The 17,021-nt window shown below is 43.0% G+C and overlaps 1 protein-coding gene across 2 annotated transcripts; it reads left to right on the top strand.

Moving 5' to 3' along the window:
• The first annotated feature begins 4 nt into the window (after positions 1-4).
• Positions 5-2,836, top strand: LOC133707869 (ABC transporter G family member 33-like). Of its 2 annotated transcripts, XR_009845346.1 has the most exons (8): positions 5-193; positions 285-385; positions 489-548; positions 1,715-1,848; positions 1,944-2,103; positions 2,178-2,268; positions 2,352-2,403; positions 2,604-2,836. XR_009845346.1 is itself a non-coding variant. In XM_062133333.1 (4 exons), the coding sequence occupies exons 1-4, from the start codon at positions 2,043-2,045 to the stop codon at positions 2,678-2,680; spliced, it is 264 nt and encodes an 87-aa protein (XP_061989317.1). In that variant the 5' UTR covers positions 1,972-2,042; the 3' UTR covers positions 2,681-2,836. The 2 variants fall into 2 exon arrangements, 1 of the variants encoding a protein (XP_061989317.1); XM_062133333.1 differs by lacking the exons at positions 5-193; positions 285-385; positions 489-548; positions 1,715-1,848 and having other exon boundaries at positions 1,972-2,048; positions 2,140-2,268.
• The last annotated feature ends 14,185 nt before the right edge of the window (positions 2,837-17,021 follow it).

Raw genomic sequence — 17,021 nt, 5'->3', positions numbered from 1 at the left:
TTTATCGCTCGGTTGTGTACCGATCGTCCTTATCTTATTCTCTCTTCTACAGCCGTCTAAACTAAATTCAGAGAGTGGGTTGCTTCTTATCTTTTCTACAGCCTTCTAATCTAAATTGCGAGAGTGTGATATGGATTTCTATAATCAGTGGATTGCTTCTTTTGTCTACAATCGTGTAAGGAGGATTGAGAGGGTGAGTTTTTGTTTTTGTTTTTTTTTTTTTGCTGTGTTTGATGTCGATTTTTCGGTTTTGATTTGTGAACTTGGATTTGGTTTGGCTTTAGAAAAAAAGGGAGAAGAATAGCGATTGGTTTTGGTTGTGAAGAAAAGGGAGAAGAAGAGCGATTGGTCTGCATTTCGTTCGGATATTATTCAGATATCGAAGGTTTGGAAATTTTTCTTCCTGAGTTTTTCTTTGGCTTGATTAGGGCATGTGGAAATTTTCTTTTGGTTCCTGGTTAGATTAACCTTTGTGTTATATGCAATAGAAGGGACAGTGGTGCTCTGATTTGTGGCTTTGGTGGGTTTGGCGACAGTGAGGATCGCAGGTTTGGACATTTTCTTCTACTTTTGTTTTTGTTAGTTGCGTTTTTAGTTGTTGTTGGTTTTGAATTGTTATGGGTTTTTACGTTTTAGGGCTTTTGTTTGTCTACGGATTTGGGATTTAGGTGATTGAATGGAAAAGTTTCAAGCTTTGTTCCTGATGTTTGGTAATTTGAATATTTTCATTGGATGGTGACTCGCTTGATTTCGTAGAATTACTTTGTCATGTTCAATCAGATTAGTTGGTATTGATTTATTGAATTTGGTTGATTTGTCGATGTAGATTAGCTTTATGATTGTCAATTTGTGATTTTCAAATTGTTATTATAGTAGCCACTTTGCTTTCGATTTTTTGCTTTTGATTTGTGAACTTGAATTTGGTTTTTTTTTTTTGTGCTTACCACCTTTTCTGATTTGGGTTTTCTGATTGGCTTGAACTTCTTAACATAAAAAAATTTAGATACTAAAAATAGATTATGAGTGTTTTTGGTAGTGCTAAGTGATATAGGCCACATGGATTTATATTTGTATGTAATGCTGTATCCAATGCAATAGTCAATGATAATGCGGGAATTAAATAAGCAAAGAAAGTTGGTTATGAATCAAAGTGGTTTGAGTTTTTGAGATTTTGATCTGTCCTATTAATGCTAATATGTTATCTGATTGCTAAAATGTCATTTACAATTGAATGATTGTGTTTATAGTAATGTACAGTGATTGATTTTTAGCACGTTTGTATTTTCATGACTTGATCATTGAGTAAAGAAGTATGTATCATAGGATACAAATAATGTGTCATGATGTTTGAGAAAAATATGTACTGGTGATATTGCCTGTTCTCTCAATTTAATTTTTAAGACTTTTATTTTGTTTTTTTTTTCCTCCTTTTATTCAGACCTTTGACTGCACAATATTTTACACGCATTAAGATTTAGGGCTACCACAAAAAGTTGAATTGCTTCTTCAATCTTTTGGATTAGAAATATGCAAACATGCCTAGCTTCATTGCTCCATATCGTGGTGTACCTTACTACTAGAAGAATGTTACTACTTCATTGTTTTCGTGCTTGAACAGGATGATGTAGTACTGGGAAAGATGCGAACTATCTTATTAACTTATTGGTTCATATTTCAAAAAATCTTCTGCTTACATACAGTATTGCTAATATAGGTTAAATATTCTTGCTGAGCTGCTGTGTTTTGGGGATCGAGAGTTCTATAAAGATTGCTGAAATGCAAAAATAGTTGAGGAGGTAAAACCACCTTCTTATTGGCACTTGCCGGAAAACTGGACAAATCCCTAAGGTGAGTATTTGAAAACATACATGTACAAAAGCTCAACAGCAATAAAATGAAGGTTGACAAATGTCATAAAATATGAAGACTTTTGTTTGCCTCAGGTTGCAGGGGAGATTTCATACGATGATTACAAGCTAGATCAGTTTGTTCCTCAAAAAACTCCAGCGTACATAAGCCAACACGACCTTCACGTACCTGAGATGATTGTAAGAGAAACAATCGAGTTTTCAGCCCACTGTCAACGTATTGGAAGCAGAGCTGGTACATTCCTCATCTCCTTTGAATTTTTTTTTTCAGGTTAGTTCTTCATTTCCATCATTGACATGTGAAGTCAGATTTGCTCATGCAAATATAATGCTAGAGGTTAGCAGGAGAGAAAAGGAAGCAGGAATTGTTCCTGATCCAGATATTGACACGTACATGAAGGTAACCATAAAATTGAACGGTATTGCCTTTGATAAATTTATAATCCTGTTAGGAATAGAGATTAACATATACAATGCTGGCAGGCAATCTCAGTTGAAGGACAAAAGAAAAACCTCCAAACTCACTGTTTTGAAGGTAAATTTTTCTACTAGATATTGATTTTCATATAGATATTTAAGCCCTGACTATTCATTGTAATGATCAGAACAATTGGCTGTCATGATTTCTCTCTGCTTTTCCTTTATCCCAATTGTACGTATCGTTATGTTTTTTGTCTGTATCAGTTGATCTTCTGTGGTTTTTCACTATTAATCCTAAGCTGTTACGATATGCAGTGAACGCTAGATGTCACACGTCTCAACACCAGATGAGGCACGTCTCAACACCAGATGAACCAACTGAGGGAATTTAATGTTTTTTGTCATGTCCAACCATTTTTGTAACCAGTATCAAAAGCAACTTTGGTTAGAATGTTGATTTCTGGAAAATCGTCAATAGCCAAGCTTAGTCTGTTTGGAACTTTGATTTTTGAAACATGTAAATATATGAATCTGGTTAGACCACCAGATTTTGAGATACGTAAACATATATCGTTCAATAAAAAATGTACACATATACCCACAGCATCGCACGGGATGTCTACCTAGACTCCAAGTTAACCTATATGGCAGTTTGTCAGTTCAGTTTATCTTCACCCTCACAGATAGAGTGAGTATGAAGCTCTTGAGGAAGTTTCGGGCTTTGGAAGGCGAAAAGCTTGCAATGGAAAAACAGATTAGGGCATTGAAGAGAGGAATTGATTAGGAACAGAGAATCAAGTCATACTCCCGCAGCAACGCGCGGGCAACTGTTGCTAGTATATTACAAACCTAAGATCCACCGAGAAGAATATTAGTCAAATTTTGAAAAAACTTAGGATCTAGAAGTTACAAGATACACGATAGTGCTGGCTACTTTACTTAAAAATAATGAGAAATATTGAGAGTGAATAATTTGGTGATCTTATTCAATGGTGTATTAAGGATCACTTTTTTATGATCCTACCATCATAATTGTCAATAGTTATTCAATCAATATGCAATTATGCATACCATACACCCTTCAACCACAAACGTCCATAGTCTGCAGTGGTGACAAAGAGCAAGCAAAACTGCTATTTCTCTTCTAAAGCCATATAAGCAGTCTTCTACGTTTAGTTTCAGTTATGAGCTTGGTTCACAATCAGACTTGTCGACCAAAGCCAACCGCAAATTCAAAAGAAAAACCACAAATACCCATAAACTCAAATTCTTCTCATCCATGTAAATTAGAGGCGGTGGCTTGAAGATCATCATCATCCACGTTGTCGCTGGAGAAATCGAAAGCATTCATCGGTAGCGGCATGTCTAGATCGAAGGGCAGAATCTCCTAAACGACAATGTGAAGACACAATCATCACTGTCATCAACGATGGAGGAAGATGAATCACAATCATCGACACCCAGTAAAACTCAGCCAGTCAGCCGCAACAACTTGGCCAAAACCCGTGATGGAGCTAGGGTTAGTGTACTAAACCTATCAGGGTAATATTGCATAGTCATTTATTGCTTTCTGTTAAATAAACCCTAGACTTTAGGGATTAAGAGATTAGGTTTTGATTTATTCCTTGTTCACTAAACCACGTTTCTAGGAGTGCTTAACGTGGGTTGTTTATGCTTTGATTTCAGTTGTAAGGCTTGGTTTATAAGCCAAAGTTTACGTTCAATAATATAGCTTCGTTCTCCCAATTCTGTGAGTTAATAGTGCAAGGAGTATTCAGGTTACAACAAGTGGTATCAGAGCCCCGTCATAGGGGCCTGATCGAGAGAAAGTAAGAATCTGCAGCATTCTTATAAGAGAGCAAACTCTGAGTGAAACACGAGAGGGAGAGAAAGAAGTGAGAAAGAAGGAGTCAAGATCGAAGGCATGGCGGCTGAAGGGAACTTTATTCAGCCAGCGATTCCCAGGTTTGATGGTCACTATGACCATTGGGCCATGCTAATGGAGAACTTTCTCTGGTCTAAGGAGTACTGGAGTCTAATTGAGGTTGGGATACCTGCAGTTGCAACTGGGGCTGAGCCAACGGAGGCACAGAGAAAGGCTATAGAGGACCAGAAGTTGAAAGATTTGAAAGTGAAAAATTACCTCTTTCAAGCTATCGATCGTGACATCATGGAGACTATCCTGAACAAAGATTATGCAAAAGGCATCTGGGGTTCAATGCGTCAAAAATATCAAGGATCTACTAAAGTGAAACGAGCTCAGTTACAAGCCTTACGGAGGGAGTTTGAGATGCTTGGAATGAAGGAAGGTGAGAGTGTTGACGATTATTTTGGAAGGACTCTCACCATTGCTAACAAAATGAAATCCCATGGTGAGCGTATGGAGCATACTGTTATTGTAGAGAAGATACTAAGGTCCATGACAACGAGGTTTGATTATGTAGTGTGTTCTATAGAAGAATCAAACAACCTCGCTATGATGACTATTGATGAACTCCAGAGTAGTTTGCTCGTGCATGAGCAAAGGATGAAAGGGCACAAAGAGGAGGAGCATGCTCTCAAGGTCACTAGTGGTGAAAGATCTGGAGCAAGGGAGGATGATCGAGTTGGTGGCAGAGGTAGAGGCCGTGGAGGCTACAGAGGCAGAGGGAAAGGTCGGGGAAGGCAACCTCTCAACAAAGCCACCATCGAGTGTTATCGGTGCCACAAATTAGGGCATTTCCAGTATGAATGCCCTACTTGGGAAAAGGCTATCAACTATGCAGAGTTGGAAGAGGAGGATGAAATGCTTCTCATGTCGTACATGGAACTCCATAATTCAACAAGAGAGGAGGTATGGTTTCTAGATTATGGCTGTAGTAACCACATGAGTGGTAATAAGTTGTGGTCCACTGAATTGGATGAAGGGTTTAGACAAACTGTCAAACTAGGAAACAACTTTAGAATGGCTGTGATGGGTAACGGCTACATTAGGTTGAATGTTGGAGGAGTGATACAGAAGATTTGTGTAGTGTTTTATATCCCTGAATTGAAAAACAACCTATTGAACATAGGCCAGTTGCAGGAGAAAGGCCTAGCAATACTTATTCAGCATAACATGTGCAAGTTGTTCCATCCAACTAGAGGTCTTATTATGGAAACAGCCATGTCTACGAACAGGATGTTTGTGATGTTAGCATCTATGCCTCCGAACAAGCATGCTTTCAAACAGCTTGTGAGAGTGATACACAATTGTGGCATTGCCGGTTTGCTCATCTTAGCTTCAAGCAAGGTTCTAAAAATCGGCCTAGGCGGCCGCCTAGGAACTAGGCGCAGCATTTCCGTCCCGATTCTCCCCTAGTCGAGAGAGCTGGGCGCTGGGAGTAAAGTCGGCCGCCTAGGCGGGGCTAGGCGGGCTCTGGGCGATCGGCGCCTAGGCGCGTTCTGTAATTTTTTCAGGGCTTCAATTTCTAGGGTTTCAATCTCACAATTTCTGGGTTCGATTTCTTTTCAGGGCTTTCTGGGTTAGATTTTGGGTTCAATTTATGGGTTCAAGGCTTCTAGCTCGGTGATTCTTCAAGGACGAAGCCTGGTGATTCTTCAAGCGCCATTTCTGGGTTCAATTTCTGGCCTTTTGGGTTCAAGGCTTCAAGCTCGAATCTTGAAGCTTGATTCTTGAATATTGATTCTTGAATATTGATTCTTGAAGCTCGATTCTTGAAGCTCTATTTGCATAGCTCGCCAGCCCCGATTCTTGAATCTTCAATTTCTGGGTAAGTTGCTACCTTGGTTAGTTGCTTTTGGTTCGAATAATGCTTGGTTGAATATTGAATATTGCTTTTGGTTGGAATGTTGGATTGAATGAATATTGAATATGCTTGAATCTTGATGCTGCCTTGGTTAGTTGGTGAACGTTGTTGGTTCGAATAATGCTTGGTTGGAATGTTGCTTGATGAATATTGAATTAGATATATTTAGACTTTGAATTGCAGATTTGGATTTGGTTACTGAATTGCAGATTTGCAGGTTGTTTTTGCAGTTGTTTTAGGCTCTGTTTTGCAGAAGCAGTTCTGTGTTGGTTTTGTTGCTTTTGCAGAAGCAGTTATGTGTTGGTCCTGTTGGACAGTTGTTTTAGGCTCTGTTTTGCAGTTTTGGTAAATTGAATTGCAGGTTGTTTTAGTTAATGTGTAACATGTGTTGGACTTTTGAGTTTTGAATTAGCCTCTGTTTGGCTCTGTTGTTTAACAGTTTATCTATATTTTGAGTATTTTTACTACTTTCAAACATTATAATACCTTTTATATTTTTATTTATATAATTATAGGTTATAAAAATAAAAATTAAAAAAAAAACCGCCTAGTCCCCGGCCTTCCGCCCGACTAGCGCCTAGCGTTTTTTAGAACCTTGGCTTCAAGGGGCTGAGAACATTATATTACAAGAAAATGGTCTAGGGTTTGCCATCACTCAAAGCTCCTGCAAAAGTGTGCACCGATTGCTTGGCCGGGAAGCAACACAGGGATGTCATTCCGAAGAAAAGTCATTGGAGAGCCTCACACAAGCTGCAACTAGTTCACTCAGACATTTGTGATCCTGTGACGCCGGAATCCAACAGTGGAAAAAGGTACCTAATCACTTTCAATGATGATTTTAGTAGAAAGTGTTTGGCTCCAGTTTTGCTTGAGCTGGTCAACAGTCTCTTTTCTTGCGTGCGCGTGCCAGCACCGTTCGGGTGCGGTCGTCGGGGGTGTCCCTTGACCTGACTTCTTTCGAGCGACTGTAGACCAGGAGAGCACCAACCTCGTCGTGGGATTCTTCTGTGCCTCGTGGTGAGGACTTTGTCTTGTATCACCAAGTCGATACTCAACGTTGTAGGTCGAGCAGAGCGAAATCACCGGGAAGTAGGGAGAACTTGCTAAAGCGTGACTTTAGCTTGGCTGGTTTGCGAGGGCGTTACCCTTGCTTAGCTGGTTCCGTAACCGTTATGGTCATGGTACTACAGTCGGCTCCCAAGGAGACTAGGATGGAAGCACATTGACAGAGGGTTTGGTGGCACTGACAGTCGGCTCTTGAGAAGACTAGGACTGGAGTGTGATCACCGGTAAGAGAAGGAGAGGAGTTGCTCTTAGAGAGGGGTTGCTCTAGAGAGGCTTGGATAATCTTAGAGATTGCTGTTGAATTGCATGTGTTGTTTTTTGTTACTTGTTGTAGCCTCTATATATAGACTACCAAGCCATAGTGGTTGGCCTTAAACAAATCATGATGGGTTAGGTTTGAGCACTTAAAACACTAATGGAATGTTAGGTTTAAGCACTTAAACACTAATGGAATGTTAGGTTTAAGCACTTACTGCTCCAATTTTTCTGCAGCTATATCTCCACCAAGAACTCAAAATGGGCTTTCGACTTCTTCATGTAAAATGATTCACAATGAGTGTAGATCATTGTGCCAAATTTTCAGAGCTTTCTTCCATGTGGTTGGGCCGGAAATGCTGCTGGCCTCCTTACAGGTCCAGTTTTTCAGTTTTGCTTATGTAGAAAATTGGACTGATTGTTTGAAGGCTTTTCACTCATAACTAGCTCTAGAACTCTTCATAAGAAATTATCCTTGGGATGTTTAGAATTAATCTGGAAAGTTTTAGCTCATTTGGATTTCATTTGGTTAGTCTGCCGCCCCTCTTTTCTTGTTTAGCTCGGTTTCTCCTAGCCGAAGTAGGAAAATGTGCTAAAGTTGACTTTTCATTTCCATGCTTCCATCATTTCCTTTTCTTGCAGTTCACATAATCTTCCATAGTAGACTTTATTTAGCCTCTAAATAATATATTTCGAACTTGTCGACAATATATAGCTTGAGCCACTGACTTTGGCTCAATTTCTCCAAGACACGCCTTGTCAGGCGAAAATGCTCATGTTGGGTCCAAACATTGCCTTCCCAGACCTCGAAGTCAAAGGTCTCCGTCTTGACTGAAGAGGTCTTGAATCAGCACTGCTCTTATAATGTCGTTGCTCCAAAGCCACTTGTATTGGCTTGACTGATATTACTTGACTGATTCCATATAGGCCTCTAAATAGGCCATAAAGCTTGAATGCCACAATCTGAATTGCCTTTGTCATGAACTGACGCTTTCTTTGCCAACTTTATTGCCCCCATGTATCTGATGTCTGGTATGCAGTGAATTGGCGAAACTTAGGCAAGTTGTAGGAGATCAGAACTTTAGCGTGCCCCCCATGCGAAGGAGACTGCTTTTGATTGCGAATGAGGATCCTTCTCTTCCTTGGTGGTAGCTTCGTCATGTGTATAGCAGCAAGTATCTACCTTGATCGCTGGCTCTCTGTTGATTTTCTCAAATGTAGGTGTTTGAAGCCGCTTTGCTGGCTAGATCAAGTTTGATCAAGGCCTACAGTACTTGGCGAAATAAGATGCTGAATAGCAAACTGTTTGCTGCCATTTAATCCTTCGCGAATCTTATGCTGAAGGGGATGATTGAATCATGGCTATCGTCATCATGACATGTGACCAAGTGAACCCACCATACTTGCTGCAACTTTAACATCTAAAACCGCATGGGTTTTAATCATGTTTAATTAAAAAACATCAGGCCACTACGCTAGCCCTGCGGTTGTGGGGAAAGGTGCAATGCCATCTCTTCACTGCCGCCTCAGATGCCATTTCTCAAGATAGAATAATGATTAATTAATTATCAACTAGAGCCACTCACTGGCCCAGCTAATAAATTAATCTCCAAAAATTTATGAACTATATATCAAGGTGTAATGGAGAAGTGTTCCTTGCGACCTAGAAATGGCATCCAAGAAACCATTTGTTATCGATCAGGCAGATGAAATCACTGAGAAAGCCGCATTCACCTGGCGGACTAACATGGGTGTTCGATGCAGAAGACAGACCGGAGAGGAGAGAAGTCGACTGATGGGCTTTGGTGGAGGTGATAGTCAAGCGGGTTTGGGTCCCACACCTCGCGATCGTTTTCCAGATGATGCTATGGCCTATTATGGGCTTCCCATCCTCTGTCCCATAGCGGCTCTTTGGCAGGTGCCCGGTGATTTTAGCTGTTGGGGACCAAGGAGGAAAGTGGGCTTCTGGCCTATCATCGCTCCCGAGGAAAATGTTTGGTATCAGGAAGTCCGAGCGAGAGATTTGGCTCGATGGGATGCGGTGGGTATCACCCAAACCATCGATCTATGCTTCTGTCTTCCCCATAATACCAGCCCTGCACCGCTAGCCGCTGTTCTTTGCTTCTGGAACACCTCAAGCAATACATTCGATTTTCGGTTTGGGCAGATGAGCATAACTCTGCTAGATGTTCTTACCATCACGGGGTTGCCCATTGATTTTGACCCCTATGTGCATGGTCAGTTTGATGGCATTCAATTTCCTTTGAGAATGGATATGGCTGGTCGGGGGCATCGCAGCAAATCCTACCCATTCTGGCGCGACTATTACTGCACCCAGCGTGACCATACAGGAGGTATCGCATTCCCGGAATTCTGGCTTTGCAAATTTATCTTTTGCACTTCTTCCAACAAACCTACTGGGCCCTGGAATTCTCTAGCAACTGCTCTCTACAATGGTATTTGCGTTGGCCTTGGGCAACCTGTCTTAGGTGCGTTATATCGCTCCCTTTATAGAGTCGTAATGCGCCCCTTTGATACCGACATTAGTGGCCCTTTCTGGATCCTTGCCTTTTGGCTGCAGATTTATTTCCCTCGCTTTCGTCGCGGTGATATTCCAAAGGAACCTTCAGTCGATTCCCTTTTGGGGAACTGGCTTTGCCGCAACGTAAGGTATCGAGCTCCACCCTACTCCGAGTGTTTTATTTACTTGTACTTGCTGGAAGAGATGTCAGACCCAAAAATAGTCCTTTCTAGGCGATTCCCTACTCCCCTTGATGATGGCTTTCTGCCCAGTGGACGGGATCATAGCGAAATAGCCCTCTTGGCCTTTCGTCGCGCCACCAACCACGTAAGTTACGAGCTTTATGCCCCTAACCACTTTGCTCGCCAATTTGGGTTGGCCCAGTTGGTACCTTGGCCTCTGGTTGATTCTGCCAATTACTATACCTCTTGGCAGAGGTTAGCCCCACCTGGGTCTGTCCCCTTTCAGAGTCAGTTTACTTTGATAGTGATTCCCCCTTGGGTCAGAGCGCTGCACCCCCTCAACGATGTCGATGATGACTATGCTGATTGGTGGAAAGAAGTGTCAGTGAACTGTTGGGACCTGCCACATGACGAACTCTTCGTCCTGATCTTTCGTGGCATGAGTAGCCCTGGTTAGGAAGACCGCGAGATTCTTGAGCGCTTCTCCAACCCTGCAGCACAACCCCCGCGACCTATTCTAACTTCTCGCTCATCGCGTCCAGGGATACAAATCCACGAGCGTAGGGCAACAATAAGTTTTTTTTTTCTTTCTTCACCATTCCTTTTCCTTGTCTTGATTTTCCCGCTCTTATTCCTGAGTGTGTTTTGCAGCAAACTACCCGGAGCAGGACAGCCTATGTTCAAGCTGGGAAACAAAAGGAAATAGCAGAGGAGACTCCTGAGGGAGAGTCTTCTCATGATGAAGATCCCGTTGAGGTAATTTGGTTAAGAACGATCCCAAACTTGTATATTTGGTGCTTCCCCCCTTTTTGAGTTATGACTCTTTTCTCATACAGGCCATTGCTGTCTTCGGTTGCAAACGCGATCGAGCTCAATTCGTCGAAGAGAGTTTTGAAGATGATGAACCTCTGGGAATGCGATTGGTAAACTTCGGCCCCGTCTTATCCTATTTAAATTTTAGAATCTGGGCAGGATCTTCACTATGTATCTTTTGACAGGTCCGTCAAAGGACCACTGATCCATCTCGCCTGAGCGAGGCTGGACCCTCAGCCACTGCAGAAGAGCCAATTCTCTCACTAGTTCGAGCATCAACTAACCCCGTGGCACCTCTTCCATCTCCCACATCTACTGAGCATCTGCAAGGTCCTACCATTCTAATAACAATCTCCGATAACGACTCCCCGAAGCATGAAAGCGTGGAAAGCCACTCTGAGGATTCTGCCGCTTATGAGGAACTGATGACGACAGAGATTCTTGCGGCACTAGAGGTCCAAGAGGTGAATGAAGCGGGGCCTCTTCCTCTTGGTGACCACGTACCAGATATCGACCCGACAGCTCGAGAGGTAAGTCACTGTTGGCCAATGCTTTCCATTTCCCTTTAGATCCAACCCCGCTCTCTGACATTTCTGAACCTGACCAGGATTCTGTTTGTACCGAGGAGGTGGCTGCAAACGCTAAGGGTCCTATCGGTGGGACAGTCGCCCCAGAGATGGAAGATGATACTGACGGTGGTGGTGCCCCCCAAGTCTCGCGAACAAATGAGACAACTGTCGAAGCTGAGGGCTTTGTGCTTGAATCTGCTCCACTTGCCCATGGTGAGCCACGAGTTGAGTTTCCATATTCTCTCGCGGCTGAAGGGACAGACCAACCTGTTGAAGATGAAGAAACTGAGGAAGCTGTCCACCCTTTGCATTGGTGGTTCGTGATCCTGTGGCGCCTCCGCCGCCTCCTCCTCCTCCCACCAGATTCGAGAGATTGATGAGGGTGTTGGAGGTAACTCCTCCTTCTGCTGTGGATGAGGCTAAGATGGTGCTTCACAAACATCTAGGTCCTCGGGTATTGGAGACTGACATCCTCCCGCGAGTCTTGGAAGCCCTAAGGTATCTTTGCCAGGAGAAGGCATTGACCCTGCAGCAATTTAATGCCATTGACATTCTGCTGAATGAACTTGGTAGGGCCCGTCGACGTCAATTGGCTGCGAACGCCCAGACTCACGATGCTCGAGAGGCTTTGAATAGCCTCTCTCGAGAAATGGACATCTCTCGTGGTATTTTAAATGAGCGAACCATCCGCCTGTGGGAACTACAAATCCAAAGGTCCGACTTCAAAGTTCGGATCGAGGACCTCCATGTCGGTTTAGCCTTTGTTGAGAATGCGATTGCTGCAGAAGAAGCCCAACTCGATAACCTTTGGCTGCTTCTGAAGAAATGGGCCGCAGCCTGGCCCATTCAGAGAATGGGCCACTCAGGCCGAAGCTAGTGCCATTGCGGCGAAACTCCGTGTGGAGGAACTTTGCTTGAAATTGAGCTTCACGTGCCAATCTCTGTAGGCCTCCTTGAAAACCGTTCGGTCTCCTCACGTGCCAATAATCCCTTCTTTTCCGAGATTTAAGGCATTAATCTCTTGTTGAAAAACAACGGTCGTGAAAACATAATCTCGTGAATAGAACAGTTATCTCCTCGAAAACCGTTCGGTTAATTCCACAGTGAGAAGATAATATTGAAAATGGAATAGTTACTTCCTCGAAAACCGTTCGGTTCCCCCACGCGCCAATAATCCCTTCTTAATTACTCATCATCACCACTCTTCAATTCTCGCATTCTCTCAACCCATCACCAATGGAACCACAAACCCAGCAACCAACCTAGGATGGAGGAAGCAACAAAGCAGCCGGGAGTAGTGCTAACATGCTTTGCAGGCAGACCAGTACCAGGTGGAATCCCACTACAGATCAGATAAGAATCCTCAAGGAGCTTTACTACAACAAGGGAGTTAGGTCCCCAACTGTAGAGCAGGTTCAGAGGATCACTCTCCAGCTGAAACGGTATGGAAAGATCGAGAACAAGAACGTCTTTTATTGGTTCGGAAACCACAGGGCTCAGGAGAAGCAGAAGAAGAGGGTCACTTCGGATGTTCATGTGCCTATGCAAAGATCAGGGCTTGTTGGTAATGGTAATGGTACCAATTGGGAACTTGAGGATCAGTATATTAACTTCGGATCTTCTGCATCTGCTTCTACTTCGGATCTTCTGCATCTGCTTCTGCCTCTTCGGCTGGTGTGATGATTGCTTTTAACGGGAAGATGGGGAACTATGGTGGTTATGGATCTATGAACATGGAGATTGAAACCCTTCCTCTGTTCCCCATGCACGGTGAGGACATCTTCGGTAACATGAAGACTACTTCCGAGGGAGGTGGCGGCTACAACGGTGGCTCTCACATTTCCCTTGAGCTCAGCCTCAACTCCTACGGCTCGACCCTATTTTTCCGCGAAGGTGTTTTCTCTGCGAGAGAAGAGACAAAGCTGTAAAAATTTTCCGGAGCCGCTGACTCGGCTTAGTACAGTGTAGTGTTGCCCCCTAGTGTTGCTAGGCGTAGCGAAGAAACGATTATGGGCCTCAAAAACAGGCCTTCATGAATAGGCTTCGCGAGTGTAGGAACACTAGAATTGCCCCCCATGTCTGATGCGAAGAAACTGGCTAATAAATTAATCCCGCAGTGTTTCGACAATTCGATTCCTCAGTAATTTTTGGATTGCACTAATTTTTTATTTATTTATTTTTTTTATTTTTTATTTATTTTTTAATAAGTAGCTTAATTCAATAAGACAATGTGAATCAAGGTTTAGACATGCGGCCCAAGTATAGTCGCCTAGACACAAATTTTCTTTCAAATCCTTTGGGCAACCTTACTGAAATGGCCAGGTGGGGGAGGGCGAACAAGAGAGACAGAATCCATTTTGGCATGAGCTACTCCCACATAGTGGTTTAGGCCCATTTGCACGCACTTCTAGATTCAAGAACCTGTCATGAACGTTGTCTATTTTCTAGACACCATTTCACATAGGCTATACTTAGTAAGATGAGAAAGGTCATAAGTGTGAAGACAGTTCAACAAGTGTTAATAAAAGCCGCCCTTAACCTTAAGGGACCTGAACTAGGCACCAATAAGGAGTTTAGGCCAATATTAACAAAAGAGACTTCACCTATTCCGTTATAATTCACAACCCCTTACCAACCTCAACTTCTTAATAGTGGTGTGTTTCCACCATTCGCCGCCTCTACAAGATCACGGGGGAGGCCATCTATGCTTCACTCCAAGCTCCGATGTATCAAAATTTGTAGGGTAAAAATCCCTCTATTGAGAGCTTGTAGGAAAAGAACAAAGATACTTTGTGTTGAAGAATTTGAAGGAATTTGGCTCGTGAGAGGGGTAATCTTGCCCCCCCAAGTATCCTTGTTGGTTGGCCTCTATATTCTTTCCAGGCATCATATTGAGACGCCTCTATGGACTGTTTAGTATCATAGACAAATTTCTTTTGCAGGAAATTTGGAGCTGGATAATGAATTGTAAACAAGAGTTAACTTGTATTGATGATACTCAAATTTACAGTTGCGAAGGACAACTTGGCCACTAGAATAATTGTTCTGGTCATTCATGCAACGTGGGTTATAGATGTGTTCTCCACATATATCAAAGCCACCGCTTGGCCTTGAAGCATACTTGAAGAACTTCAAGTTGACTTTATTAATAAAGCCACAGATTGGCTTCTCAATATCACAACTTAATTTATAATTAAGTTGGCCATGATTTTGATCATCTTCCCCATGACGTCCAGTAGCATGGCCAATGCTAAATTGATAATTAAGTAGGCCATGCTTTAATTGGTCCTCTGCATGATCATGATCACGTCCAGCAGCAGAGTCACAATTAAATTGATTATGCATCTGCTTATGTTGATCTAGGGAATCAACATGGGCTGCATCTTGCCCCCCATGCATCTGATCAGTAGCCACGTATTTGGCTTGATCAGTGGAGAAATCAGCTATCTGTTCAGAGACAATTTCATTGTCAGAAGAACATTCTTGTGGACTGTCTTCTCCATGCACAACCTCTGTGTAAGGCTGTAATTCACCAGTGAGGCGTGTAGGTTTATCGCCACCTGTAGGTAATTCAACCTCAGAAACAACCTCTTTGCGTGCAGATTCTTGACTTTCCAATTCGCTTTGATGCGAACTGACTTGAGTAGCCAAGATGAAAATCTTCCTTGCACAAGGTCGCAAACTCTGCTATAGCCTCTTTGCAACTACTCGCGAGGAACTCTTGGGATTGCTCTCTAGCCTCCCGAGCACGCTGGGCAATGCGCTGGTCGAAGTCGCGAAGACGATGTTCCGTCCTCGCGATCGACGTAGCCAGATGCTTCCGATAGTTATCACTGTTGATCATAAGGATGCGGAGTCGCTCGTCGATGCTAGCACCCTCTGGGATGATGAGGGCTTCGAACTCATCATCAATGTCAGTATTGCCAGTGGTGGCAACATTGGCCATTTTGTCACTTTAGGAAGTTCCTTTGGTAAAGATCTTTCCCTGGCATCCCAATGATGGTGAATACAAAAAGACTCTGGTGCAAGCCCACTGGGCGTGCCAAAATGTTTGGTTTGAAGCCCGGTGGTTGAATGTGCTTCAAGAGAAAAACTTCTGATGTAGTCCCACCAGGCGTGCCAAAATGTTTGTTTTGAAACCCGGTGGTTGAATGTGCTTCAAGAGAAAAACTTCTGATGTAGTCCCACTGGGCGTGCCAAAATGTTTGGCTCCAATTTTGCTTGAGCTGGTCAACAGTCTCTTTTCTTGCGTGGGCGTGCCAGCACCGTTCGGGTGCGGTCGTCGGAGGTGTCCCTTGACCTGACTTCTTTCGAGCGACTGTAGACGAGGAGAGCACCAACCTCGTCGCGGGATTCTTCTATGCCTCGTGGTGAGGACTTTGTCTTGTATCACCAAGTCGATACTCAACGTTGTAGGTCGAGCAGAGTGAAATCACCGGGAAGTAGGGAGAACTTGCTAAAGCGTGACTTTAGCTTGGCTGGTTTGCGAGGGTGTTACCCTTGCTTAGCTGGTTCCGTAACCGTTGTGGTCGTGGTACTACAGTCGGCTCCCGAGGAGACTAGGACTGAAGCACATTGACAGAGGGTTTGGTGGCACTAACAATCGGCTCTTGAGAAGACTAGGACTGGAGTGTGATCACCGGTAAGAGAAGGAGAGGAGTTGCTCTTAGAGAGGGGTTGCTCTAGAGAGGCTTGGATAATCTTAGAGATTGCTGTTGAATTGTGTTGTTTTTTGTTACTTGTTGTAGCCTCTATATATAGCCTACCAAGCCATAGTGGTTGGCCTTAAACAAATCATGATGGGTTAGGTTTGAGCACTTAAAACACTAATGGAATGTTAGGTTTAAGCACTTAAAACACTAATGGAATGTTAGGTTTAAGCACTTAAACACTAATGGAATGTTAGGTTTAAGCACTTACTGCTCCAATTTTTCTGCAGCTATATCTCCACCAAGAAATCAAAATGGGCCTTCGACTTCTTCATTTCAAATGATCCACAATGAGTTTAGATCATTGTGCCAAATTTTCAGAGCTTTCTTCCATGTGGTTGGGCCGGAAATGCTGCTGGCCTCCTTACAGGTCCAGTTTTCCAGTTTTGCTTATGCAGAAAATTGGACTGATTGTTTGAAGGCTTTCCACTCATAACTAGCTCTGGAACTCTTCAGAAGAAATGATCCTTGGGATGTCTAGCATTAATATGGAAATTTTTAGCTCATTTAGATTTCATTTGGTTAGTCTTCCGCCCCTCCTTCCTTGTTTAGCTCGGTTTCTCCTAGCCGAAGTAGGAAAATGTGCTAAAGTTGACTTTTCATTTCCATGCTTCCATCATTTCCTTTTCTTGCAGCTCACATAATCTTCCATAGCAGGCTTTATTTAGCCTCTAAATAATATATTTCGAACTTGTCGACAATATATAGCTTGAGCCACTGACTTTGGCTCAATTTCTCCAAGACACGCCTTGTCAGGCCAAAATGCTCATTTTGGGTCCAAACAGAAAGTGTTGGGTATATTTTCTTTCAGAAAAGTCAGAAGCATTTAGC

Source organism: Rosa rugosa, chromosome 5 (assembly GCF_958449725.1).
Source record: "Rosa rugosa chromosome 5, drRosRugo1.1, whole genome shotgun sequence".
Lineage (NCBI taxonomy): Eukaryota > Viridiplantae > Streptophyta > Magnoliopsida > Rosales > Rosaceae > Rosa > Rosa rugosa.
This window is presented reverse-complemented; position numbering and strand designations above follow the sequence as displayed.